The sequence below is a fragment of the Pithys albifrons genome, chromosome 6 (assembly GCF_047495875.1).
Source record: "Pithys albifrons albifrons isolate INPA30051 chromosome 6, PitAlb_v1, whole genome shotgun sequence".
In the NCBI taxonomy this organism is placed as follows: Eukaryota; Metazoa; Chordata; class Aves; order Passeriformes; family Thamnophilidae; genus Pithys; species Pithys albifrons.
Window position 1 is genome coordinate 5,110,533 of NC_092463.1, and position 27,554 is coordinate 5,138,086.

General features: G+C 41.7%; 1 protein-coding gene across 10 annotated transcripts in view; it reads left to right on the top strand.

Moving 5' to 3' along the window:
* Window positions 1–27,554, top strand: part of KIAA0586 (KIAA0586 ortholog) — a 77,084-nt gene that overhangs the window by 21,019 nt on the left and 28,511 nt on the right. Inside the window, exons 16-29 of one of the 10 annotated variants that reach the window (XM_071557281.1) lie at window positions 527–715; window positions 1,934–2,118; window positions 3,319–3,426; window positions 4,898–4,978; window positions 10,739–10,935; window positions 11,139–11,257; window positions 11,834–12,018; window positions 14,989–15,148; window positions 15,721–15,925; window positions 16,730–16,971; window positions 17,462–17,532; window positions 19,560–19,688; window positions 21,248–21,428; window positions 24,726–24,865. In XM_071557281.1, coding sequence (XP_071413382.1) covers window positions 527–715; window positions 1,934–2,118; window positions 3,319–3,426; window positions 4,898–4,978; window positions 10,739–10,935; window positions 11,139–11,257; window positions 11,834–12,018; window positions 14,989–15,148; window positions 15,721–15,925; window positions 16,730–16,971; window positions 17,462–17,532; window positions 19,560–19,688; window positions 21,248–21,428; window positions 24,726–24,865 — 2,192 coding nt within the window. Of the gene's footprint in view, window positions 1–526; window positions 716–1,933; window positions 2,119–3,318; window positions 3,427–4,897; window positions 4,979–10,738; window positions 10,936–11,138; window positions 11,258–11,833; window positions 12,019–14,988; window positions 15,149–15,720; window positions 15,926–16,729; window positions 17,011–17,461; window positions 17,534–18,877; window positions 19,048–19,559; window positions 19,689–21,247; window positions 21,429–24,725; window positions 24,866–27,554 lie in introns of those variants that run through there. The other 9 variants (XM_071557282.1, XM_071557283.1, XM_071557284.1 and 6 more) reach the window with 9 other exon arrangements.

Here is a 27,554-nt window from a genome sequence, read left to right on the forward strand (position 1 = left end):
AGACACTTTTATATCCAAATTACTCCTGGCTGCTGTTTACAGTGAACTTAAAAAACTGGACTCAAGAAATCAGTGATTCCTTTATTTTGGGAGTCAGGAATGATGGGTATTAGTTATGGCTTTATTTTCCAGTAGCAATGAGTTGTCAAACCAGGAATTTGTAGATTGTACCTTTTCCTTTGAGGACTTGTCAGTCTTGTGGCTGCATTTCAAACCTAAATCATGGATTTCTTCTTAGCTGCTAAATCACAACATTTAATTTCAACCATCTACTGTCCTTCTGTCCTTTTCATGTTTCTGTGTCTTCATCTGCTTATTCAGCTTTAAAAAAAAATTGCAATTTTAACTCCTTTGCTGCTGTCAATACTGAGACATCTACCTTAGCACTTTTAAATTCCTGACTCCCTCCTTCATTCCCTCCATCCCACAGTAGAAGTTCATGGTTGCTTCAGTAGGAAGCTCTGAGCTAGTGGAGTGTGTGATGTCCCTGCCTTGGTGATGTGCAGTTTGTCTGCTCTTGTTTCAGGTACAAAGGTCAAGTCAGCAAGAACCCAGACTCGTTCTCACACACAGAAGGTCATCCTCAGCCCCAGGAAACAGCACCCTGTGCATGCACTTGCCCAGGAACATCAGTATCTCTTCAGCCCCAGCCAAGACGTGCCTCCTGCCCATGGTCCCCTCGAAGGTCACCTCATTCCCATGGCTATTCCGCTAGGTAGGAGCAGATAACTTGGAGAAGGGCATGTGGGGATTAATGGCTGCTGCTTCATGGAAGTACAACTTGGATCTTAAGTCAGTGACTGGGGGGTTGGAAGTGAATGATCTTAAAGGTCCCTTCAAACCCAAACCATTCTAGGATTTGCCCTGGCTCATGAGCTTTGCAGCTGCCCTTCTCAGAGGATACCTGAGGGATCAGTTTAAAGTGTTCTGGTTGTCCTTTTTCTTCATACTGGGTGTCTGGTGTCCCCCAGACAGAGCAGTTATTTCACAGAATCACAGAGTGGTTTAGTTGGAAGGGCCATAAGGACACCTTCCACTGTCCCAAGTTGCTCCAAGCCCCATCCAGCCTGGCCTTGGACACTTCCAGGGATGGGGCAGCCACAGCTTCTCTGCCCAACCTGTGCCAGGGCCTGCCTACCCTCACAGGGCAGAATTCCTTCCTGGTGTCTAATCTGAACCCCTCTGTCAGTGTGAAGCCATTCCCCCTTGTGCTATCACTACATTCTCATGTAACAAGTCCCTCTGCATCTTGTAGGCTCCTTTCAGGTACTGGAACTTATTCCTCAGTTTCATTGCTTAGCTGTCCCTTTTCTGGGACACTTTACATTTCTAGGATTCACATTCTGGCTTTAAGTTTGGTATCCATGTAAGCAGGAACTGAATCACTGGCCCTTGGATTCAATATTTGCAATGACTTCAGCCCTACAATTTCAATGGGATTGTGCCAAACACGGTAAAATTCAGTGTCATGCCTTTTGTATTTTTGTACCTTCAATAAAAGCTTTCTATAGGCCTTGTTTTGGAAAGGGTTGGTATTATATTGACATTTAAAGAAGATAATTATTATTTAAAAGGTGTGTCAAACACAAATTCGTGGGATGGTATTACAAGTGTAATGTTATTTCGGGTATGATGAAGAAAATGTGAGGTGGGGGAAGCATCGTGTGTAGTTTTTGAGTGGCAAACTCAGTTCTGGTTTTCAGCAGTAGGTGTCACCACAGTCAAGAAAAGTGAACAGATATTAAAAATGGCATTGTTGAGAGTACAATTTCTTTTAGGACAGCCTTAAAATCACCTGATGAATCCCCATAGCAATTACAGACAGAATCTCAGTCTGAAACACAGACACACAGAAGTTAATTGTAATTAATATGTGAATTTGCTCACTTTGGAGATTTGTATATGTTTCTAATTATTTTTCAACTGTCCTTAGGTCAGACCCGGAGCAGCAGCACATCCCTGCAGCCTGCTGGGGTCATCATAGATAAACCACACCCTGTCACAGTCACAACCTCCCTCCCTCAAGTGCCAAAGCCTCCAGTGGAGATTAAAAAACCAAACATAGCTGTGATAGAGATGAGATCAGAGAAAAAGGATCCACCTCAGCTCTCTGTGCAGGTACATGTCAAGAGTGATGAGTATTTGGTTGTTTATGTTAATGAATGCTAATTAAAGGCAGTCTCATCCATCAGTGATGCACTTTGACATCTGGAGATGGTTTTCAGCAAGTGGTAGAAACATAAAAATGAGGGGACCAAGTTCTCGTGCTCTGCTAATGTATTTACTCAGATTTTATCTATTATCTTTCTTATTTCACCAAAATAGAAAACTATTTCTTCCCTAAGTCACCCAGGCAAGGTGTCTGTAAAATAGATCTACGTCACATTTCCTTTTTTTAATGAGATTTTTGAGCCAGAACAAACTTGGAATCAAAAAAGTATAAATATAAATGCCAGTTTTCTTGGATGACTGCTTTGGCCTTTAAGGGTTCTGTTTCAAGCATGATTGTCAGCCCAAGGATTTCGCTCCTGATTAACCAACCACTGCAGTTCTTACCTGGTGGGTTGGAATTTGCTGCTTTAATTTGTAACAGGAGTCTGTTGTCAAGGAAGTGAATGTTTCTTATGTGTTCATTATTTTGTGTGTGAATTGTTGAGACTGTGCACACTCCCCCTCACACCTTTCACACACAAATGATTCAGGGGACTCAGAGGTAAGTACAGGTAGAGTATTCCATGATTTGTTCCCTTGCTGTGTCACTTTATTCCACCCACATGTGTTTTGCTGTTATTTCACCCAGTTCTCTAAATGTTTTAGGGGATTTTTCTTTTCCCTGAGGAATTAAGCAAGCATTTAAATCTTTGTTCTTAGCAGGAATGCAGCACATTTTGATGCTGCAATGGACATGCCCTTATTACAAACTATATTATAATACATTTATGCCTTTGTTTCACTGTGCCAGCTGTGTGACAGTGTGAAGCCAATAACCAACCTACACAGTGCAAACAAATTGTAAGTCAGGCACACAACTGCCATAGAAATAATTCCAGGCACACTCCTCTTCTGCCACATGCAAGGCAAAGTGTCAGGGAATTGGATAACAGGAGAAATCAGGTAGTGCAAGAAAGGAGGTGACTATTTCTGGCATTTTTGATGTTACAGTCTTTTGTTTTTCAGAACTGAGGTGATACCAGGTACAGGCATGAGAAAAGGGTGTCACTGATGTTTAGTAGCTCGGTAGCAATTGGAAGAAAGAATCTAAGAAGTTGAGTTATAATAGCCAAGATTTTTACAGTGATGCTTTTTGTTCTGTCCCAGGTGCTACCAAGTGTGGATATTGACAGTGTTTCAAGTGGCAGTGTGAGTGTAGACCATGTTCTTCCAGACTCTGAAACTCCACTTCCTTCTGTCAGTGCCATAATACAGGTATTGATTGTCTGTGAGTTCAAATTTGTTCAAAGAGAAAATATGTTAAATTACTGCAAAGTTATTTCTTTATGTCTTTAGTTAGAGAAATGAGACAGTTCCAGGAAAAATGGAGTAATTATTCTAAAGAGCTTATGGTATAAGGCATTTGTTTAAGAAAATGATAAATTGCAGCAAGACACTGTTCTTCCAAGATTAAATAATCACAATAAAACTCTGAGAAAAACACTGTTTCTGTGCCCTGTTAAGAATTATAATCCCTATTGGCCCATGTCTCTCTTGTTTACACTGGCCTGAGTGCTCTGGTGTGAAGGCTGAGGATATTCTTCACTCCATCTGCCCCTTGGCTGTTCCCAGTGCTTGGGGGCACTTGTGTCCCTGGGAGCCTCTGGTGTGTGGAGCAGCCAGTCCATCCTCTTTCCATGGAACTTTTCAGAAGTGTTTTGAATCTAATCTGAGCAGTGAGGAAGGTTTTTGTACAACTCTTAAGCATAACTGCTGCATGCTGAACAATAAGGACAGACTGGCAGGGTGATGTAGTGATTATTTTTGTATGGTTATTGTACATTTTGTTTTCCCTGTGTGTTAGTTGCTATCCTGATTTCAGGAGCTGGGTCCTCCAGAACCCAGTGGTGGTCACGGTATTCCCTGGATAACACAGAGACTGTGGACTAAAATAGTGATTATTATTTAAAAATTATTTTATTCCATCACATCAAGATGATTAGAGGGATGGAGCAGCTATGCTGTGGGGAAAGGAAATTGGGATTGTGCAGCCTGGAGAGGTGAGGGCTTTAGGGTGACCTAATTGCAGCCTTCCAGTGCCTGAAGAGAGCTACAGGAAACATGGAGAGGGACTATTTACAGCAGCCTGGGGTGACATGACAAAGGGGAATGGCTTGGAACTGACAGAGACTGTCAGATGGTAGGAAGAAATCCTTCCCTGTAAGGGTAGGAGGCCCTGGCACAGGTTGCCCAGAGAAGCTGTGGCTGCCCCATCCCTGGAAGTGTCCAAGGCTAGGTTGGACAGGGCTTGGAGCAACCTGGGATAGTGGGAGGTGTCCCTGCCCATGGCAGAGTGTGGAACGAGATGGGCTTTAAGGTTCCTTCCAACACAAACCATTCTGTGATTGTCTGATTATTAAATAACACTGTAGAAATTGTACATGAGTAAATTTCTTAAGGCATTTAGAAACTGTTGCCCTACAGCCTTTGATGTTGAAATACTCCATTAGATTTGGTAGCAGCAGGTCTGAGTTGTCAGCATGCAGGAAGGAGTTGTTCTAATAATCTCTCCTTATACTGTGCAGAGAAATTGGTGCTGACTTTTAAGGTGGTTAAAACATTTTCTCTCATTTCAGACTATTGACAATGAGTGGTGATTTCACTGCCTTCTTGTCATGAGTTTTTTCTGCAAATGCATTTTCCCCCCAGTATTAAATACCTAACAATTGCAATCTGTTTTTGTAAGACTCCAGAAGATATACCCAGTGAAGAGGAAGACACAAAGATTCCAGGAACTAATTTCATTGATGTTACTGATGTCATGCAGGTAACCATATTGCAATGAATTCCTTTTTTAAAAAAGAAGTGTAACAATGTAAAACATTAGTTTGCTTTACTAGCAGCTTTAAAAGTACACATTGTGAGCTATGCTGACCTGTTTACACTCCTGTAAAGAATATTAGAAATTACTGTGTGTTGGTAAGTAAAGGAGCTTTTGAAGAATTAGAGTAAAAAGCTAAAATTAGCTTTTATGTGGATATGTTGGAATCCACTAGAAATACAAGTAGTTCTATAAAATCAGCAGTGATTACAGCACTTGGATTTCACAGTTTAAAACTCTAAATGTAATGAATGTATTGACAGGCTGAGAGAGCTGGGGTTGTGCAGCCTGGAGAGGAGAAGGATCCAGGGAGTCCTCAGAGCACCTTCCAGTGCCTAAAGGGGCTCCAGGATTGCTGGAGAGCATCTCTGGGCAAGGACATGGAGGGAAGGACAAGGAGAATGGCTTCAAAATGACAGAGGACAGAGTTAAATGGGATATGAGGGAGGAATTCTTAGCTGTGAGGATGGTGAGGCCCTGGCACAGGGTGCCCAGAGCAGCTGTGGCTGCCCCATCCTGAAAGTGTCCAAGGCCAGGTTGGACAGGGCTTGGAGCAACCTGGGATAGTGGGAGGTGTCCCTGGCCATGGACAAGCAGTGAGAAGTGGTCCATCACCAAGCCTGGCAGAGTTCAAGAAGCATTTGGACAACACTCTGAGGCACTGGTGGGATTGTTGGGATTGTTCCTGTGCAGGACCAGGAGCTGGACTGGATGATCCTTGTGAGTCTTCCAACTCAGCATATTCTGTGATTCTCTGTGCTCGTCTACTGCTCATGTCATGGATCCCTCTAGGAATTTCCAAAATTTCACAACATTGTAATTTCTGGATTATAACACTGGTTTATTTGAGATACCCTTTTACAGTTTAATTTTTTCAGGTAGCAAGTCCTTTTTTAGTCAACTGAGCTTGTGTCAGAGTAGGGGCTGACAAACACTCAGACTTGGTGAACAGCCTGGATTTCATTTCAGTGAGCAGGACTTGCTGTGTGCACATCAAAATCTACCCCTAAATGTTTTCTTTTTTACCTCTTTTGTGTGCTCCTGGTCCCAGGAGCAGATTGTACATCAAAAATTAACCCTGTAGCCTACAGGTCTGTAAGGTAGATTTATTTTTAAAATGAATTCATCATTTAACATCATCAATTAGTTAAAACATCCCTAAATTGGTGGTTTGTCTATCAAAAGTGTGCAAATCTTTAAAATTACTGATACTGTTGAAAGGGAGGAGTTAATTCCATGTGGATATTGTTCCTCTGTTTGCACAAAAAAAAGCTTTAATTTAATTTAATTTCTTAAACAGGAAAGCTATTCAAGAAATCATTTTATGGACTAACAAAAAATGCTGCAATGTTAAATTTTTATTATGTGAATAATAGTTATTCATCTCTTCTTTTTTCTTTTTTTTTCCTGGATTGCTTTTATCTTTTATTTTTGGCAATGAGATATATTTTAACCACAATACCAAAAAATGTTCCAAGTGAAACATATGTTTGGCCTGTGACCACACAGACAATGTTCTTAAAAATGTGCAAGGCAAACACAATGTGGAAGCATAAAATCAGTCTCTGGAGTGGCAGGGGGATTTAAGACATCAAAAGAAAGCAAAGTTATTGTCATAAAAGAGGCTTCAAATTCATGAAAAATGTCCATAAAATGCTATATGGAAAAACAGCTCATTGTTGTCTTCCCCCTCTTTCCCTTTTATTATGAAAACTTAATTCTGTTAGAACTGAGGAGGATAAGTATTTGTGTGAAATATTTTTTGGTATTTTCTCTTTTTCTGTTTTTTTGCTTCCCTGAAAGTGCCCAAGGCCAGGTGGGAAGGGTTTTGCAGCCACCTGGTCTGGTGGAAGTGTCCCTGCCCATGGCAGGGGGATGGAATGAGGTGATCTTTGAGATCCCTTCCAATCCAACCCTCTCCTTTCCACACCTCCTCTTCCTCACTGGAAACACCACATTAAAAGTGTTGTGCCATCCCAAAATACCCATTCCCTGCATCCCAGAATAGTTCATGGTGTCATCACCTCATACAGGTGCACCTGCCCAGCCTTAAGAAAGGGGCCCTGGAGCGTCATTCCATGGGCTCATCCATGCTGGTTGTCCTGTGGGAGCCCCTGGAATAGCCATGTTGGGTGCTTGGTTGTTCCTTTGGGTCATTCCCACATGTTGTTGTTCCTCTGGGCTCCTTTGAGGACAGACCTTTATCCCATGACCTGACACTTGTTTAACAGTCTTGAGCACCAAATGCCCCAATTTGTCATACACAACCCCCCCACTGCAACCTCCCTGTCTTGTGTTTAAAGACCCAGAGCTCTTCCAAAATAGTTAAATTAGGTGCTCGTATGTCACAGTAAGAAAAATCACAAAATAAAGCAGACAGCAACTATGATTATTTTTGTTTGATGGTTGCTCTTGAGACAAAGTAGTTTCAGACCTTCTGCACAGAGTAGGTTTCCTTGCATGGGCCTTTCCTTTTCAATTAAGCAGACAGAGGGCAGGGTTAGATTAGGGACTGGGAGGAATTCTTCCCTGTGAGGGTGGGCAGGCCCTGGCACAGGTTGGGCAGGGAAGCTGTGGCTGCCCCATCCCTGGGAGTGTCCAAGGCCAGGTTTGCCCAGCCTGGGATAGTGGGAGGTGTCCCTGCCCATGGCAGGGCATGGAATGAGATGGTCTTTGAGATCCCTTCAGCCCAAACCATTCTGGGATTGTTTCAGAGAGAGGCACTTGCTCTGCTAACAGCACCCAAGAACAGAGAAGACCAACAAGGCTGGAGAAGGGACTGGAGCACAAGTCCTGTGGGGAGAGGCTGAGGGAGCTGAGGGTGTTTAGCATGGAGAAGAGGAGGCTCAGAGGTGACCTCAGCACTGTCTAGAATTCCCTGAAGGGAAGTTCCAGCCAGGTGGGAGTTGGTCTCTTCTCCCAGGCACTCAGCAATAGGACAAGGGGGCACGGGCTCAAGCTCTGCCAGGGGAAATTGAAATTGGAGATCAGAAATAATTCTTTGCAGAGAGAGTGCTCAGGCATTGGAATGGTCTGCCCAGAGAGGGGGTGGATTCCCCATCCTGGGAGTTTTTTAAAGTGAGATTGGCCGTGGCACTGAGTGCCATGATCTGGTAAAGGGACTGGAGTTGGACCAAGGGTTGGACTTGATGATCTCGGAGCTCTTTTCCAAGCCAATCGATTCCATGATTTATTGCATCAGCTCCTGTGACCAGCCACATTCTGGGGCACCTGTGATAAATTTAGTGGGATTTAGGACACTTTCTGGTCTCTCTGGACACACCCTAACTGCAAGGTGGGGACTTGCCTCTCAGAATTTTTGCTTCGAATTTCAACACCACTCAAAGTTTACCACCTGCTGAGCTCCGAGTGAATGTATTTTCCTCAGCCCTGGTTTCCCACAGATGCTCATGGAGTCATTGGTGTTTTAATACGTGTGACTCTTGAGACAAAAGATCCCAGGTGACACCTGCAATGCAGCCTGGCCTTGCCTGTGAGAATTGTGTAGAATTCCATCAGGAAATCCATGACTTTACCTGGCGAGGCTTTGATAAAAGACTCTGCATATGCATGTTTGGTAATGGAACGAAACTAATCTATACCACCTAATAATTTCAAACTTTTTTTTTAATTATCTCAGTGTAATTTGGGAAATAGGATTTCGTTTTGATGCTTTATAATAAAGTACAATGATTAATATTCCAATCATATCTGAAAGACTGTCTAATTTATGCCATATTTTGATTGGGAGTCGTGATAGGTATTTTCAACAGTCTCCAGGGAAGCAAAATGCAGAATTGAGTGCAGATTATTCAAGATTGGTCTACAAGGTGATATATGTTCAAGTTCAATCTCTGTAATTAAATACTGACTGTTACATCATTTTTTTATTTCAGTAGAAATGATAAATCACCCCAAAATGAATATAATTTTCTTCTGGATTTGTGCATTATTATGGATTTGTGCACTATTATATATAAAATATTTAGAAATGCAGGGGGACTACAAAAGTTTGTCAGAGTTTCAAAATATATGTGAGATTTACTCTATATATTTGGTTTATTTAATCCAGATGCTTGTATTTTGCATACTTTCAGAAGCATTAAGTAGGCAGCATCAAAGAAAATTCATGGAGTAAAGCAGGCAGAGGGAAATGCATACTGAAATGCTGGACAAAAACATCTTTACATTTGCTGTCAGAGTGAATTATGGTTCTGAGTACGTATCTCCTGACAGCATGAACTGCTTATCAGCTTGCAGGGCATCCAGTGCTTTCTGAGTTTAACTTCACTGTTTATTTCTCTGCCTGGGATGGTTTAGAGGTCTTTGTTTGTCACCCAAATATACATATTCTGCTTTTCTTGCTTCTTTGAAGAATTATTCCAATTTAAATATCCAGAAAGATCCTGCTCCCCAATAGCTCTTTGTTGTAATACCCAGCAGGGACCTCTCTGACCTTGCAGTTTTAAAGTATATTAAAGTAGGAAAGAATTAACAATGCTGGGTAGGGAGACAGGAAAATGGTACTATCTTTTTTTTCCCCCTTCTCTGTTCTTTCTGTTTCCAGTGATTGGTTCTTTTATTCATAGGTAATATATAACATGGGGTTTTCCTTATTTTATGGGTTAAAAGTAACTTAAATTTATGTAAGGGAAAAGAAGACTTTTTTCTCTTTTCACTCTGTTGGAGATTAATCTTAGTAAATGTGGATTTACAGGGAGCTCTTTTATGCACCATCACATACCTCTCACTGGTAATTTAGGACTCAGCTCTTCATCTCTTCTGCCCTGCCAAATTTTCTTCTTAGAGAGTCATATTGCTATTAGAGACATTTGTTTTTAATATTCCAGCTGAAGGATGCAGGTTCTCATCCATCAGGAGACTTTACAGTATATCAGTGGCTGCTTTTTGGGACTTGGTGCTGTGTGTGCTCCAGGGAGAAGGAGGGAGGCACCTTTGGGAACAGCCAAACCTTGTAACACACACACCAAGTAACTTCTATAACTTTTTAAAATTAGCACATTATCATTGAGATCAAGATGTCTGTGAGGATTTTGTGAATTATTACCCAGAAATGCCCTTTAACTTCCAGCAGCTGGAGTTAATGGAAGTGTAAACACACATGTAACATATATGTAAAGTAAGAATGTCCAGTCTTCAGGTTGAGTTGAGTTTGGACAGATTACATCCTTGTTAATTTTTAGGACTGTGTCTTTTTAAACAGGAGACTTGATGGAACAAGATTAATTTATTTTTAAAAACCGAACCAAAACACTCAATCCCAACCCAAACCAAAGAAACAAAACAACCCTAACTCAACAAGTAACTTTAGAAAGTTTCCTAAAGTTTTTTGTTTAGAGGACAAACATTTCTGGTGTGTACATTAAAGAAACTTGACTTATGTCACAAGTGAATTTTTCAAGTATTACCATTGCCACTGGCTCCCTGCCCTGTGCAGCACAGGCAGGAAATATGAGCCAAATCATGTTTTACTTAGCAGTTCCTATAACTTTATACCTCTACAGATTTATGATTTGCTAAGCTTAGAGTTGTATCAATTAACCACAGCCCACTGAGGAAGGAGAATGTGGTTTGTGTGCTGTGACACATCTGCAAGTGTTTCTTGAAGAAAAAAACCCTGACAGTTACCTCAATGACATTGCCTTCCAGAAATGCACAGAACCTAATTTACTGCTTATTTATTAGGATCAGGAAGAGGAGAGGGATGAAATTCCAGAGTTCTCTGAGCCTCTTCTGGAGCTTAATGGCCAGTTTAAAGTTGCCTCACCAAAGTACAACGGTCCTTTGTTTCCTCCAGTGGCTCCTGTCCCTCAGCAGCCTGCTGATGTTTTGGATGAACTGATTCAAAGGAGAGAAACTATAGAAAACAGGTTGATAAATTGGTGAGTTGCAATGGAACAAAGTGGTGAAGGAATATATATGGAAGAAGGAATGATTCCCTAACTGTGCTTCCCTTTCTTCTCATCTCCATTCCCTTCTCCCTTTTCCTCTGAGCTGCCCTGTATTTGATGTTAAGGATGCTCTTTTGTGTTACCTGTGGGTGTCTTGGTATTAGCTGATGGTTAAATGGGTTTTATTTTGCCAGGGTGGAACAGGAAATAATGGCCAAAATTATCAGTGGGATGTTCCCAGTCCAGAAAGAAACAGTTCCCAGTGTGAGCAGCTCAGAGAGTGGAGATGAGGGGGTTGTACCCCCTGACATGGGTGAGTAGGAGTTACTGTTCTCAGCAGGTGGGTTATCTCAGTTTTTGGCTGATTTTAATAAGCTGTGTAGGTCACTGTTGCCTGAGCCTGAGAGTGGATAATGCTGAATCAGTGAAACTAAAAAGCAGCAGTTCACTCTTGAATTTATGTTGTGGTATAAGGCCACTGAAATAAATTATGTAAAAATAAAGAAGGCATAAATCACACCACTGTACAAATCACCTTCTGTTGTCGGCCATCTAAATCAGATCTGGCATTTTGCTAAGCCTGTAATGTTTGTTTGCTTTTCCTTTGTTAATAGTTATGTCAAAAATTACCTCTCTTGTAAGTGGGTGAGAGTGGAGAGAAATGCATTTCTGCTGTGATGTCACTGCCCTTCCCTGTTGCCTTCTTTTATGATCCTGGATTGTTTCTCTACTCTTGTTTATCTGTAAAGTAAAAAAAACAAACTCAAAAATCAGTTTTTTCAAAGGAATGTTTAAAAGCTCATGGAGAATACAATGATTGGCTGCAGTACAGAGCAAGCCCTTTGATAAGTGAGACCTGGACTTGAGCTTTATGTTCTTTCATTTTCAGTTGAAGTTGCAGGTGGAGGAGGATTCCAGCTCTTTGTCAATGCTGGTGTCCCTGTGGACTCAGAAATGATAAACCAGTTTGTAAATGAAGCTCTCAGTGAAACAATTGCAACCATGCTGGGTGACAATCAGGCTCAGAGAGCAGTTCCTGATCCAAACGTTCTTCCAAACACAACGACCGTCATCGTAAGTGTCCATTTTTCTTAAGCCTTTCTGCAGGAGTTCTAAGGGATAATTTCTGGGTGAACTGAACGTGCAGCATTTGCCTTTTTTTATTAGTCCTTATTTTACCCCAGCAAGCAATAAGATTAAACCTATTTGCCCCTCTACTGTGCTCTGCTGACACCCCACCTGGGAGTACTGTGTCCAGGTCTGGATTCCTCAGCTCAGGAAGGACATGGACATGGAGCCAGTCCAGGGGAGGCCACAAAAGTGCTCCAAGACCTGGAGCCCCTCTGCTCAGGATACAGGCTGGGAGAGCTGAGGGGGTCCAGGCTGGGAAAGAAAAGGCTCCAGGGAGACCTCAGAGCCCCTTCCAGTGCCTAAAGGGGCTCCAGGAGAGCTGGAGAGGGACTTTGGACAAGGGGAGGGGGAATGGCTGCCTACTGCCAGAGGGCAGGATTAGATGGGATATTGGGAAGGAATTCCTGACTGTGAGGGTGGGCAGGCCCTGGCACAGGTTGCCCAGAGAAGCTGTGGCTGCCCCATCCCTGGGAGTGTCCAAGGCCAGGCTAGGCAGGGCTTGGAGCCACCTGGATAGGGGAAAGTGTCCCTGCCCATGGCAGGGTGTGGAACGAAGTGGTCTTTGAGGACCTTTCTAACCCAAATCCTTCTGTGATCCTATTTCACTTTAAAAAAGAAAATTGAAGAGAAGGCAAAATCAACTCCTTTGTGCTGAGTGCAGCATGCTTTATTTATTTATTTATTTACTTTAAGGCCAAGCACAAAACTGATTTCTAATGGAAGAACTTGGTACTTAATTTCATGTTGTCAAAAGACAGCTCATGTTATTTTCAACAAAAAGTGTGCTGCTTGCTTGTGAACAACTGAAATAGGAAGCAAGTAATTTCTTCATCTGAGAGGAAATGGAAGCTGAGGGTGATATTTTTGGTCTTAGGGGATTGCAGCCATTCTTTACTATCTGCTAAAATAACTATTAATTCTTTGTGATTTTGAGCTCAGTAGTTTTCAGTAAATGCTTAATTGATTAGTAGAGCTTCCTGTAATAAAGGATAATTTCCTGTGTTCCCTTTGGTAATCAAATGACAGCTGGCTCTTATTTTGATACCAGTGTGGCTGTGCTGCAGTCTGGTGGTGTGTAATGTGGAAATCGCTGGGCTTGGGAATCCTGCTCCTGAAGGCTTTGGTGAAGTGGGATCAGTTGTTTCGTTCTGCTCTGTGCATTTAGGTTGAAATGCCACCTGATGCCAGTGTCATTCTAGAGTCAGAAGTGGTCAGTTCACTGCTGTGGGCTGAAATAGCCATCCTGCATCTCTGCCCTGCTCCACTGCAGGTTAAGCAGGGCCTGATGTCCAAGAGGACTGTTCCTTGTAGCTTGTTCTTTTGCTGCTTAGAAACCTCTTCTGTCATCCATTCTGCATTTACTAATGGCCCTTTTGTTTCTGTACCAGCTTAAACTGAAAAGTCTTTAGGCTGAAATTGTTGGGTTTTTATTATATATATATATATATATATATATATATATATATATATATATATATATATATATATATATATATATTACACCCTCCAAGAGATTAGTTTTGTCCTTTTGGGCCTTTGTTTGATTGGCCTAAATGAAATCCAAGGGGGACTATTTTTGGCTCCTGCTTATGGGCAGCTTTGATGTTTCCCAAATTAGTTTGGTCTGGAGCACAGGTGACACTAATATTGCTAATGCACATTTGTAACAATAATGTAGTGTGTAAGGTGAGGTTTCCTCAGCACCTTGTGCTGTGTCAGTGATGCTCTCCTGCCTTTAGTGGAATCTCAGTGGGTTTTTTTAAGTCCTTCCACATTTGTAACTGATACTTAAACTTGTGCTCTCAAGATTGGGGTTTATTTTCTTCTCCTTCTTCCATTTGTGCTGAGCTTAGAGCAGAAGTTCCTGACTATGCAGTTGATGCATTCTTGGTCTGTTCCTTCCCACTGTGAAGTTTCCCCTCCAGAACTTCAGCTGTTCCTCAGTTCTCTGGTGCTCACAATGTCACGCAGTTGTGTGTGAGCTGCCAAATGTGTTGGCATGTTCCACTGTCCATAAGAGATTTTAATAAAAGCATCAGTCTGAGGAGTTATTCTTCAGAAACTAAACTGGAAGTCTTCCTACAGCCTCATTATCTTGTTTTCTTTATGAAATGTCAGAGAGTAAATCTGGAAAAATTCAGGAAAGGTCCATCATATTCCTCCGTAGCAGCCTAAATGACAACCATCATACTTGCTTGTCAGATTTATGTTCATTGCTGTCATATTTAAAAGGAACATCACAATTATGTTTCTGCTAATTTTGGTACTTTGCTGTCTTGGCTGTTCATTTGTTTGTAATCTTCTTTTTAGCTGATTTTTCTTACCATAAAATTACCATCCTCACTTAATGTTATCCATAACACAAAATATTTTGTTGCATTGTATCAAATGCTTCATTAAAATTCATATAATATTATAATTCCTGTTTGGAATGGACGTTAGGAAGCATTTCTTTACCAAGAGGATGGTCAAACCCTGGGACAGACTTCATAGAGAGATGATTGATACCCCAAACCTGTCAGTGTTTCAGAGAAATTTGGACAGTGTCTTTAACAACATACTTTAAATTTTGGTCAGACCTGGAGTGTTCAGACATTTGGATCAGATGATTGTTGTAGGTCCCTTGCAAGTGAAACAGCCTGTTCTATTCTATACATAATGACTTCCCAATGTAATTATCTAATAGATAATTTAGTGGGTTTAATTTATTTTTCCGGTCATACCATTTAGCCCAGTGCAACTTTCTGTTGAGATGGAGGAGTTAGAGCCATGAAGGTGTATCTAAGCAACAACTGTTCCTGTTCTGTGAAAACCTGCCTTTCTCTCTCCTCCTCAGCTCTCCCTGGGGATCCTTGGAAGTCAGGAATTCTGCACTGAGATAACAACTGTGGTTATGATTTTTCTTGCCCTCAGGAGTCTGTTGTGCCTACGCCATTGCCAACCCCCCAGGCCACACCACCACCAACACCACCCTCAGAAAAGGAACTGCCTCCAGTCAGAACTCCAGAGCCATCTCCATCTCCTACAGAAATGAGTGGGGATGGTCATGAGCGTGAAAAAATTAAAGAAACAGGTATTGAAAATAATAATTGAAGTTTAGAAGTAGCAAATATGCTTTAATCTACTGCCTTTAATTTTCCTCTTCAAAGCCATGCTATCTCTCAGGATAAATACTCTTGAGGCTATAATGCAAGTGGGAACTCATGTAGTACAGAAAGTAGGGGCTAATTTATATAAAAAGCAAACATCTTTTATTTGATAAGATTTCTATTTTCAAACTTAATGCACATTTCTATGGTCTGTGTTGTTTCCACCCCTCCCAAGCCCTCCACAATTTTTCATATCAGAAAAATAAGTGTCTTTTGCTCTTTTCTGTGTTTTTAATGTTAATTAAGTCAAATGCACCCTCTTCAAGTAAATGGAGTTTTTTATTGTGGTGCAGTCTCCCTTATTAAAGGAAGTAAGAAGTAAGAATTTTTTTCCAAATTCTTCAGGTGCCAACAGTGAGGCTGTTCTTAATCTAGTCTTGCCTCCATAGCTGTCAAAAGGTATCACAAAGTCTACAAGTGCTTGGTAAAACTGGCTAGGCCTGAGCTGTAGTTCCTGCTTTCCTCTCTGATCTGAAGTTTGGCTTCTCACATGCAGAAGTTGGGACTGCAGCAGCCACACCTGTGGTTACCCCTGTGAACACCCCTCCAGCAGCCACACCCAGCCCCCCTGCCTCGGAGCGGGGCTCCCACAGGGAAGGGGAGAGTCCAAAGCCTCCAAGCCCATGGGATGGTGCAGAACTTCCTCTGGAAGAGGAGAAACCCAGCCCTTCAACTGAGGAACCATTCCCTCCCAAGGCTGTGTGAGTTCAACAGGCTGCACCCTTTTCTCCTTTCTCAAAAATATGAATATATATATTCTATCTACGTGTAGAATCACAGAATTAGTTGGGTTGGAAAAGACCTCCGAGATCATCAAGTCCAACCCTTGGGCCAACTCCAGTCCCTTTACCAGATCATGGCACTCAGTGCCACGGCCAACCTCAGGTGAAAAACCTCCAGGGATGGGGAATCCACCCCCTCTCTGGGCAGCCCATTCCAATGCCTGATTCCTCTCTCTGCAAAGAATTTGTTTCTGCTCTCCAACTTCAATTTCCCCTGGCAGAGCTTGAGTCCATGCCCCCTTGTCCTAATATCCTCCAAAAGTCACTAGAAAGAAATGCTTAATGTGTATGTCAGCAGGCAATGAGATAAGCCAGGATTCTTTTTCCTCTTTTAATTATTTGAATTGTGTTTTGGAGAAAATTGTGGAATTGGGACCTTTCTCAGGGTTTATCAGCCCTTACTCATTGTATCCTGCTGTACTCAGTAATCTTGTATTGCTACACCTGCCAGTGATACATGTAGTGGCAATGAAATATTGCATTATGAGCATTTATTTCTCCTCTTACCTCATTGGGAATTCATGTGGTAAATTCTAGTAAGAACCAGAAATTTATTAAGAATGTTATTTAGCCTTGTTGGCTCTCAGGCTATTCTGTAAAATGCTGTGTTCCTTCATGTGAAACAATACTTGCAAATTAATTTCTTTTCAGCACTGATTGAAGACTTTAGTCTGTGTATTATTCAGAGTGTTTTGGTGCATTCATAATATTCTTACCTTGCAGTGAGATGTCAGTGGCTAATGATGAGGAACCAGAGGCCTTGATTTTACCATCCCAACAGCCCTCAGTGAGGCCCCTGGAGCCACTTCCATGCAATCCCCCCGTTCCATCCCCTGTGCCTACGGTCAGTTCTGGAGTGTCCACGCAGGAGAGCAGCATCCCCCTCACAGAAACTGAGGCTACAGACAGACCCATCTCGGAGGGGGAGGTGCTCCTCAGCTATGGGCAGATCCTGGCAGCAGGAGGTAACCAGCTGGACACAGCTGTGGAAATTAGAATTTGAAGTAATTTTTATTTTTATAAACTCTTCCAGTCTAGTCAAGTTACCATTTCATGCATTTTCTGATTTCAGCTGTGAGCATTAACCTGGTCTTTAACTTTTCAGTTCATGAAGATTGAAGAAGCCTCGTTCTTTTTTTTGTCTGTGAACAAAATGCTGCTGTTTATTAATGAAAAAAAGATTCAATCTGCTATTTTGTCATGAGATCAACTTGGAAAAGAATTGAGACTTGTCATGCTTAAGTACCATGTGGTACCACGTTCTTATTGAAAGCAAAGTGTAAGAAATATGAGAAGAAATATGAAAATATATCTTTATGAGACATCCAGCAGTAGGAATTTCCAAATTTACTGAAACACAGTGTTGTAATTATTAAAGAATGTGGCCTTGTTTTTTTTCCTGTAAAAACATTAATGTTTTTAATAGTTGTAACACAAAATATTTTTCATTCTTAGCAGAAGCAGGACTGTCTCTTCCAAACCTCACAGAGAGCTTATCCAGCACGTTACGAGATGCCAATGAGATGGTGAGGAAATGTTTCATAAAGAAATAGACAATGTGGATTCCACCTTGGGCTTCTTTATTAATTGGATGTGCTTGAAACATTTTCACTTACCAACTTTTTAAATTTATGCTTTTAAACTGTACACTCACAGAGTGTTAGTATTTCAGAACATCAAAGACAAAAAGATGACATTACACAAACTCAGTTGTATTTTATATTTTGGATAATTTATGTTTTGGATTTATGTACTTCTGTAGGTGAGAGATAGCTAATACACATTTTTGTTTCTTTATTGTTTTAGTTTTAAGACATCTTAAACAGAAGAGAGCATTATTATGCTCTGAGCTGTTCCAGCTTTGAGCCATCTTTTAATTGCTTGTGTGATTAAATTATTCAAGTGGGTTTGCTGAGGCTGGAGTAGTTAAAGCTGCTTAAAACAGCACTATAGTTCCTTGTCTGACTTCTGGTTTAGTCCCTTGTCCTGGAAAACTCCCAAGTCAAGGTGTTCTCCATTCCCTTTCTCTTTTAGAACTTTTTCTCAAATGCTTTGACTTTCCCTCTCTGCCTTTGGGTCATGCTTGGTAGGACAGAGCTGTGATATAAGTGAGAGTTAATTATGAGTTTCAACAAGGAGGAGGAGGAGCTCTGTACACCTGCTGGGGGCTGACTGGTTGGAAAGCAGCTTTGGAGGCACAATCTGGGAACCTGGTATAGACAAGCAGAACGTGGCTGAGCTGTGTGCTCCTGAGGCATAAAAGGCCACCACCATCCTTTGCTGCACTGGGAAGAGCATTCCCAGCAGATCAAAGGAGCTGGTCCTTCTTTTTCCCTCAGGAGGCAGCATTTGGAGTGTTGTGTCCACTCATGGCCTCCCCAGTATAACAAAGATAAGGATTTACTGGAGTGAGTCCAGCAAAGGACTGCAGAAATGATTGAGGGATTGGTGCATCTGTCACACTGAGAGGGCTCAGATGGCTCAGCCTGGAGAGGAGAAAGCTCTGAGGGATCTTGCCAGTGTGTATAAATACCTGGTGGAAAGAAGTAAGGAAGACAGAGCCAGACTCTTCTGACTGGTGCCCAGTGAAAGACAGGGAGCACTGGACACAGGTCGAAATTAATGAAACTCCTCCTAAACATAAAAAATGTTTTTACTGGGGGGGGTGGCCAAATGCTGGAAGAACTGCCCTGAGCTGTCGGATTGAGCTAGAAAATCTCCAGGGGTCCCTTCCAACCTCAGTACGGCAAGTTCATGTATTCTACAGTGGGAGTCCACTTCCCTTCTCCCTGCCTCTCCTTCCTAAACATTCCTACACATACATATGTGCAATTTTCCCAGTTAATATCCGTGTTTTCATTCATGTCATAGAATCAGGGAATATCCTGAGTTGGAAAGTACCCACAGGAATGATCAAGTCCAACTGCCTCTGCACATCCCAGAACAACAGCCATAGTTGTGAGACTGTGCCCTGACCCTGCAGACCTTCAGATGCCTCCCCTGCCTGCCACACTCTCTCTCAAACTCTGGGCTTAAGACTCATATCAGGTTAACCTAAAGTTCTCTCCATCAGAAGAACATTTGTTTGCTAAGATGTTCTTCCCTGTCTTTGTCAGCTGGATTGTAGCTCTTTCCAATATTCCTCCATCCTCAAACTAGTCTGTTTGGGTGAGGAAACTGTTTCCTTGCTGACGAGAGCAGCTCTGCAGCCACAGCATTGCTAGTAGTGAGTTGGTGTCAGGATTTAACTGTTTCCTTACTCTTTGGAGGCCTAAAGGACCTTGTTCCTCTCTAAGAAGTCTTCTTCTCTAACAGTCCTTTGCATCACATAAAGACTGTGCATGTCTGTGGCTAAAAGGAGAAAGCAGTGTCATCTGTTTGCTTATTTTTAAATGCCTGGATTTTTATGACACAATTTTTCAGTGTGGAAACTGTAACAACTTCCTGTTAAAAATAAAACCAGCTTAGTTGTGAGCTAAAATAAGAATGATTCAAGTTCCTACAAAAAGCAGTTTTGGATCGTGTGTTATGTAGATTTGTTTCTTTGTTTTAGGACTATGATCCTCCAAGTGAAGGGCAAGTGGTGAGGAGACTGGATAAAGGATATCACAGGGATCCTGTCCTGACTCTTTTAGCCAAATTAAATCAGTCACCTCCCCAAGAAGGGGTGGACCATTTGGAGGTAACTTACTGTCCTTTGCTTTCCAGTACAGTAGTTTTGAAGTGGTACTTTCTTACTCAAAAGTAGATAAAATATTTCAAGCTTATCCTTCCTGTTGGTTGTAGAACAGGTTCATACTTCATTCCCTGCTGGAAGTGATCCCACCCACTTCTGTTGGCCTTGTTCTCATGTAAAACTTGTTAGAAACGTTGAAGGCTCAGTGTTGTTACAACCAAGCTGTACCTAACATCACATATACCTGGTTTTCAAGGTATTCCCATGCACCAGATTTGTCCTGTCACTTTGTCACTTCAGCAGTATGGATGGAATGGTTAATAGGACAAATACACTGCACTTACCAGCCATAGGAGTGTTTTAGGGAGAACAACTCAACAAATGTTTACATGCACATGCTGTTGCTGCTGGTTTTGTAACTAAACCTCAAAATACTCCTGTTCAGTTAAAGTAAAAACCATATCAAGAGTAAAATAGAACTGTCTGCCTCACAATTTCTTTGTTACGCATCTAAGTACTTTCTGTGTGGAAAATAGTTTGGACTGGGTGTTTATTCTAATTGGCATAGCTGGGGGAATGTGTGAAGGAAGTGAACTCGAATACTGCAGTGTGCTCCATGAACACCTTTATTCTGCAGATCTTGCTTTTTTGCTTTTACAGATGCCTATGCAATTTCTTCCTTCTGTCTTGGTCAGTTTAGTCTAAATAATTACTGACTTGACTCACTTCCTTAACTGTTCCTTTGTCTTTCTTTATTTTGCTAATGAGCTCCAGTGGATGGGCTTGGTGAAAAGCTTTCTACAGTGTCAGCTCCGAGTGTGGCTGTAATTGCAGTGACATTTTCTCATCAGCACTGCCAATTACAAATGCATCTCTAATTTTCTTTTCCCCTTTCCCATAGTCATGGACTGCTCAGTCTGTCCATGCAAGGCACTAATAAACTCCCCCAGATTCTGGCAAGGTGTGTGCAGTTGTCCCTTCTCCTTTGTAAGATAAATAATACTCTCCTGGATGTTCCTAATGCTGCCTTGGAATGACACTGTGCACGTGTGTGTATCTGTGTTCAGCCTGTTTCCTGCATGGAAACAAAGCTGGTTTTTCCCTGCAGCTTTGAAGGCAGAATCCACAGAACCATCTCTGTTTTAAGTGCCTTCCAAACCTGCTTAAAAATTGAAGCTTTTGTCTGACATGCAGTACAACAGAGAGTCAATAGCTTTTAGATGCTGCCAATGTTTCAAGGTCAGACAGTCAGCACTGGCCAAATCTATAACATTAAAGGCTTCATGTGCTAAAAATATAACTTAGATCCTCATCACACTGGGATATCACTAACAAAATAAATGATGTTTGTCTGCAATGATTCTTTTCTGTCTGGTACTGATAAATGCAGATCTCAGTTTAAAACCCAGATATCTCCTGGGTTTGTTTTCTTTATTCAATGTAAATAATACAGACTTAAATTTATATGTGTTTCAAGGGCTAATGTAATCAGAAAACAGTGCCTGGGTTTGGAAGAAATACATTGGGTTTGTTATAGCTGCTGTTCTGATTGGTGCTTTCTGTAGGACTCTGATGGCAGTGTTGGGGAGCTCAGTGAAGGTCAAAGGCCGAGGCTGACCAGAGCAGAAGAGAGAATGCTACTGGGACATTCCCTGTATTTGGACCATCCAGCTGCTCAGGGCTCTGGGAACAGACCACCCCAGGGGCTCCGTTCTGCATCCCCGGGGCAGCCCACCCAACCTGGAGGTACATTAGGCTGTTGTTTCTTCTGCAGGGTCTTTATGTGCATTTCTGTAACAGAATCTGAAATGATTTCAGACAACATGTTCAAAATCCAAAATTCACAGGCATTTCCTACAAGGAAATTATCAGTATCCCTGTTCTGAGAACAGGATTTAATTCAAGCCTTGTGTTCCTTCTTTGCAATTTTCTACAATCTGAACAAAAACCTTGGCAAATACCCACTTGCCTATGCAGAAGTTAACTTGTAAATTATGTGTTTTATTCTTTTTAATCCAGTTCAATTCTTAGAAACAGTCTGACCATTGTTGAAGGTGGTTTCCATAGGACAGGTATTAACACCAGCAGTCCAAGCTGCTTCTCTCTGTCCCCTTACACAGCACTGCTCCTCTTTGCTTCCATCACTCCATCCTGCTGATACTTCAGTGCCTCATAAATATATTTCTGCAATGTATTTTAGCTTCATATATTCCTATAATGATAGGAAAATTAATATTTTCCCACATGGATAGCTGAACCACACACATAATGACTTGCACAAAGCAGTACTGGGATAACCTGTTGTGGTAAACCAGGGAAATTTATTTCTTTTCAGCTGAAACTAGTGCTGAAACCAGTGGTCCACTCTTCCTCTCCCTTAATTTTTATCCTGGTTTCTCCATTGTTATCTGAAAATGTAGATCCATACTTGTTTAATTTAACTGCTGCAAACATGTAGAAACTCTTTATTGACTATGGCTTTAGATATGTTTAAACTAGACAAATAATTATTAAGCTGTTGCAACAGGAATGTGGTTGCACTGATTCATCAGAAATTGTGTAAATTAAAGTGATCAAACAGCTGGTTTTCTGTCCTTTTAATTTTCACATTTATGAGTCTGACAAGGGAAGCAGATCTCACATTATTAACCCTTGACCAGTAGGAAGTGGATTGATAGTGAATGTGTTCAACACATGGCAAAAAACATCTTGGAGAAATAAGAATATTTGCTTGAAGTGATTAAAATTTGAACTGATTGCACCTTTTAAAGTAGCTGAGACGTAACATTTTGGACCAGTTACATGTTGAAATACATTGAAGATTCATTCTGGTAAAGGATTTATTGTCAAACTTTGAAGTAGTTTGTTGAATGTTGTTTGGAGGTTGGTTGGATTGGGCTCCCTGGGGTAGGACATTTCTCCAAGTCACTTGTGTAACTCCACGTTGTTAGAGGACAGTCAGCACTAAGGACTCTGTGATGAAGGAATAAATCAGTGATCCACATCATCTGCAGTAGAGACAGGACAAAGGGGAGCAGTTTTAAACTAAAAGAGGAGAGATTTAGATTGGATATAAGGAAGATGTTCTTCCCTGTGAGGATGGGCAGGCCCTGGCACAGGTTGCCCAGAGAGGCTGTGGCTGCCCCATCCCTGGGAGTGTCCAAGGCCAGGCTGGGCAGGGCTTGGAGCAGCCTGGGATAGTGGAAGGTGTCCTTGCCCATGGCAGGAGAGTGGAACTGGATAATGTTTAAGGTCCCTTCCAGCCCAAACCATCCTGTGATTCCATGTTCTAAGTCTCCTAACAGCTCAGGACTATCAAGTTAGAAAATGCAAGTTAATGAGAGAACCTGTCTCTAGGGATATCTCTTCCTTACCCAGACTGTCCATAACTGTATCTGGCATAATATGTTTCTTTTCTCTACATCTTTATTTATTTATTTTAATTTAGGATACCCTTTGACTGTCCTGTAAATATCGTAACACTTTTCCAAGCCGAACCAGCTCCTGCATGGGATGATAATCTGCAAACACTGTGTTTCTCTACTGATTTTTTTAAGCTCATTTCTCTAAATCTTGCAGTATTGTTTTTGTTGTAGTGTTTTTTGAGAGGAGACAAGTGCCCTGGACTAACTACCATGGGCAAATGCCCTGTGCTTTTGCATAGTCTTTAATAATCTCAGACTGAGTTCTGTTGCATTCTGATGATTTTTAATTTAGCTTCTCTCCCTCCCCCCCTCTGAACACAGCACTGAATTCATTGCATTGCTAAGGAAACAACACTGTGTAAAAGCTCAGGTCTGCTTTCAAGACAGGAGCATTTTCATATCAGGGAGGAACAGAAAAGCTTGTTTCCAAGTCCTTTTGTTGGTGAAGTCGACACTGAACAGGAAACAATCTGTTCTTGGAGGGAGGGTGGAGTGGAGGGGGGAAGGGAATGATCCCTGACTGTTTCCACTTTCCTTCCAAATCCTTTTGATACTACCACTGGAATATGAGATTGCCAGTCAAACCAGCTATTTCCTGATAGCCACAACAGCAGGCCCATCATTGTACAGTTGTACAAAACATTGGACAATTATTTTTGAGGCTAAAATTAAATAACTGTTACACCAACAGGTGTCAAAGTTTGCATATTCCAGGGTGAGAATCTCTGTATGTGGAACCTTGCAGGGGTTACCTTGTTCTCTGTCAGAATGAGTCACTCACAGATGTATCTGCAAAAAATTTGGGGATTGTGTGTCTGTGGCTTGTTTTCAGTTTTGTGACCAGTTTTTATTTGTGTTATGGAAACATGATGTCCATTTGTAGGATGGGGCAGGTGTTGCTTATGGAGGCACAAAACAGCATCTTGATGATCAGTCCCTCATTTGTAAATCATTGTGTTCAGTGCTTAAAGTTATAGACATAAAAACTAACATGCTGATGAAATGTGGCACATGCAGTCTTGAAGTGAACAATAATTACAGTTAATTAAGCAATGATTATAGTTAATTAGGCTTAAAATTCATTCCTTGGCTCTGTATGATAGCAGAAGGCTAAAGTTAGTTCAGGAGCTGTCAGTACATTTTTCATAAAGATGCTTTACACACTTGCAGGCTGCCAAAGCATGATAAATGCTGGATTATAGAGAAAATCATCCCTTCAAAATACACAATATACAAGTTTCTTTTAATTCACACAACAGTGAAACACTTTCATGGAGAAGCCTTTCCAGTCTCCTTCCAGTAAGTGTGATAAAGCTCATTAAGCATACAAGGTATGATGAACTGTACAGCTCTGAAACTCTCATAGGTGCTGCCACATTGGAAATCCACAGATGATAAAACTGATTTATTTTTTCAATTTTCACAGACTCATACTTCTTATTTCCTTTCTTCCCCATAAGAACAATTTAAGGGATGTACAATGAGCCATGTAAGGAGGAAATCATTCTCTTTAACACTGCATGTCCCACTGCTGAATTTTGGAAGGCTGCACACTCTGCCACAGGAGTTGAGTTGGGAGATTATTGCTCTGGCTCATCAAAGAACCTTTTTCTCCCAGCAGAAATTCTTGAAGGTGCAGATACAAGTCCTGGTCCGATGGTTCTGGCTGAGCTGGAGTCACAGCCTGTTTCCAGCCCTGCTCTGGGAGCCGCCCAGCCAAGCTGCAGAGGGACAGCACTCTCAGAGGGTCTGTCCCAGGTAAGCTGAAGGGATTCTTTCTGTGACTAGTCAGAAAGAGCAAACTGAAACCTTGGGAAACAAAGTTTCCTGTTTCACTGCTGTGCCTGACATCACAGAACTGGTGCACTTGAAGTGACAAATTGAGCTGAGAAACTGAAGTAAAAACTACATGTAATAAAAATGCTGGTGTTTCCCATGACAAATCCTTACACTGCCCTTTCAGACCTTCTCTTCTACCTTTTCTGCATTTCCTCACAGCTTTTCTGGTCTCAAGAATCTAATCCTGTAAATAGTTCAGAAAGGGCATTCAAATGTTTTAGGGGCACAGAGTTTCACATACAGGAGAATAACATCATGGATATATGGGGGAGGAAGCAGCAATAGAGATTGGGCCTCACAAGTTTAACCCACTGATTCAGCATTTCAGGAGCTTCATTTGTCCTAGTAGGGGCAGGGTTGGAAGGGCAGTAAGGATAATGTTCCTCAGAACACTTAAAAGTAGAGGAACATCCTATTGATCTCTGGTTAAACCTACACAGTTAATTTTTTGCTACTTTATTAGTATGTGCTGTTACCTGGAGATGATGGTTTACTTGGTAACTAGAGATAAATTCAAATAACAAGTGGCAAAAGCTAAAACTGAGGTGGCAGACTGCTCTCTAATATGTGAAGCTTCACAGTGTGTTTGAAAGTAATTAATATTACCATGGTTGCTGTTTTCATGGATCAATTCTGTCCTTCCCTGATGTTCTATATTAAATAACCTGAAGTAGCTTTTATTGATGTGACTTTGCCACGTTCTAACCCACCTTGCCACAGTTGGGTTTATGTTTTTGAGCCTTGATGCCATTGGCATTTGAGCAGTGCTTAATGTATCACCTGAAGTGATGTGTTGCATCTTCAAAAGAGGATTTTAAATTTTATGTCTCTCTCCTTGAGATCACCAGAACATGCTGTTTCTTGGAATGACTGTTGACAGACAAAACTGGGTTCTGTGACCACTGTGTCTGTTGGGGTGAAACTCATATCCTTGTTGCTGTTTCACTGGCCAAAAGTAATAGGGACAGAGAGGGTAAAATGTATTTCCTTCTTTCAGCCCCATTAGCTGTGATAAAGAACACAGTGACACCTGCATCTTACACTCTGGAAAATCAGCTGATGGGGTTAGGATTGATTTTTGCATGTTTGGGTACAGGGAAATGATAATTTACTGTGTGTAAGGTTGCCTGTGTACTTAGTTTTGTTTATGCAAGAAATCTGAGGTGGTCTGACACAGGCTCTTTCACAGAGAATATGCAGATAGGTAAATATATTATCCTTTATATGTAGATACTTATGCACTGTCTTATCTTTAGAAACTTCTTCTTGCTTCTGAACCCTCAGTGTGGCTTCTTTTTCCTGCTGGCAGATAAAACTCCCCCTCCCTTCAAACCAAGCAGCCAAAACCATTAACCTTGTTTGCAGAGTTTTGTTTGTTTTGGTTTTCCCAAAAAAAAAGTGATCTCCTCCTGTGTGTGGTTATTCCTGAGGTAAGATTCCAAATCAGTGTTTCTCACAGGCTCACCTTTTGGCTTTTCTATGATGTGGCCATACCTGTAAGTGACAACCACAGCACACATCTCTCCTGGAGGGGCAAAGCCTGTTCCATAAGATCCTCTACTGGATCTGTACATTCTTCTCTGAAAGAAGAAAATAATCCCTGTACCAGATGATTTGAAAGCTTGTTTTGACAGCATCTCTCTGCCTTGTGACAGTGATGAGCCTTTCCCCTCCTTTCAGTTAGGGATGGCATCTGTATTCAGCTCCAGGGCTGGATCTGCTTTGTCACCTGCATGTAGGAAACAGATTTTCTGGGAACATAATACCAGCTTAGGAGAGCAAGAGGCACTCAGGCTTTCAGAATGATTCATTCATTCTGTGTAATGTTTAAGGCAAATAATCACTTTAAACCCCTTGAAAGATTTCCTCCCAAGTTAGTCACTGACTCTCACATCAGTTGCTTCATATCTTGTTTCCCCTCTTGGGGCTGTGTTTGCCTTCATTGAAATCAAACTGTGTCACCTACAGACAAAGCCAGAAGACAAATGTCTTCAAGGGTTGTTCAGCCTGCAGAAGAGGAGGCTCAGAGGTGACCTCAGCACTGTCTAGAACTGTCTGAAGGGAAGTTCTGGCCAGGTGGGCGTTGGTCTCTTCTCCCAGGCACTCAGCAATAGGACAAGGGGGCACGATGGGCTCAAGTTCTGCCAGGGGAAATTTAAGTTGGAGAGCAAAAAAAAATTCTTTGCAGAGAGAGTGCTCAGGCATTGGAATGGGCTGCCCAGAAAGGGGGTGGATTCCCCATCCCTGGAGGTTTTTCAGGTGAGCTTGGCCGTGGCACTGAGTGCCATGATCTGGTAAAGGGACTGGAGTCGGACCAAGGGTTGGACTTGATGATCTCCGAGGTCTTTTCCAACCCACTCTATTCTATAATTCTATTCTATGATTCTAGGAGCAAAGTTTGCTGAGAGACCTGAGAAAACGCCCTGTTTCAGGTGGTGTCCAGTTGGGCTTGAAGAGCTTTGTTTGATTTAACTGGGAACGGTCCTCCTGGATGTTGGGGTTTGTTGTGGCAAAGCGTGGGTGGTTCCTGCAGTCTGTCCAACAGATCCTTGTGGAGCTGCCATACATGTACCACCTGTCTGCTGCCTGGCACTGCTGTGTAGCTCAC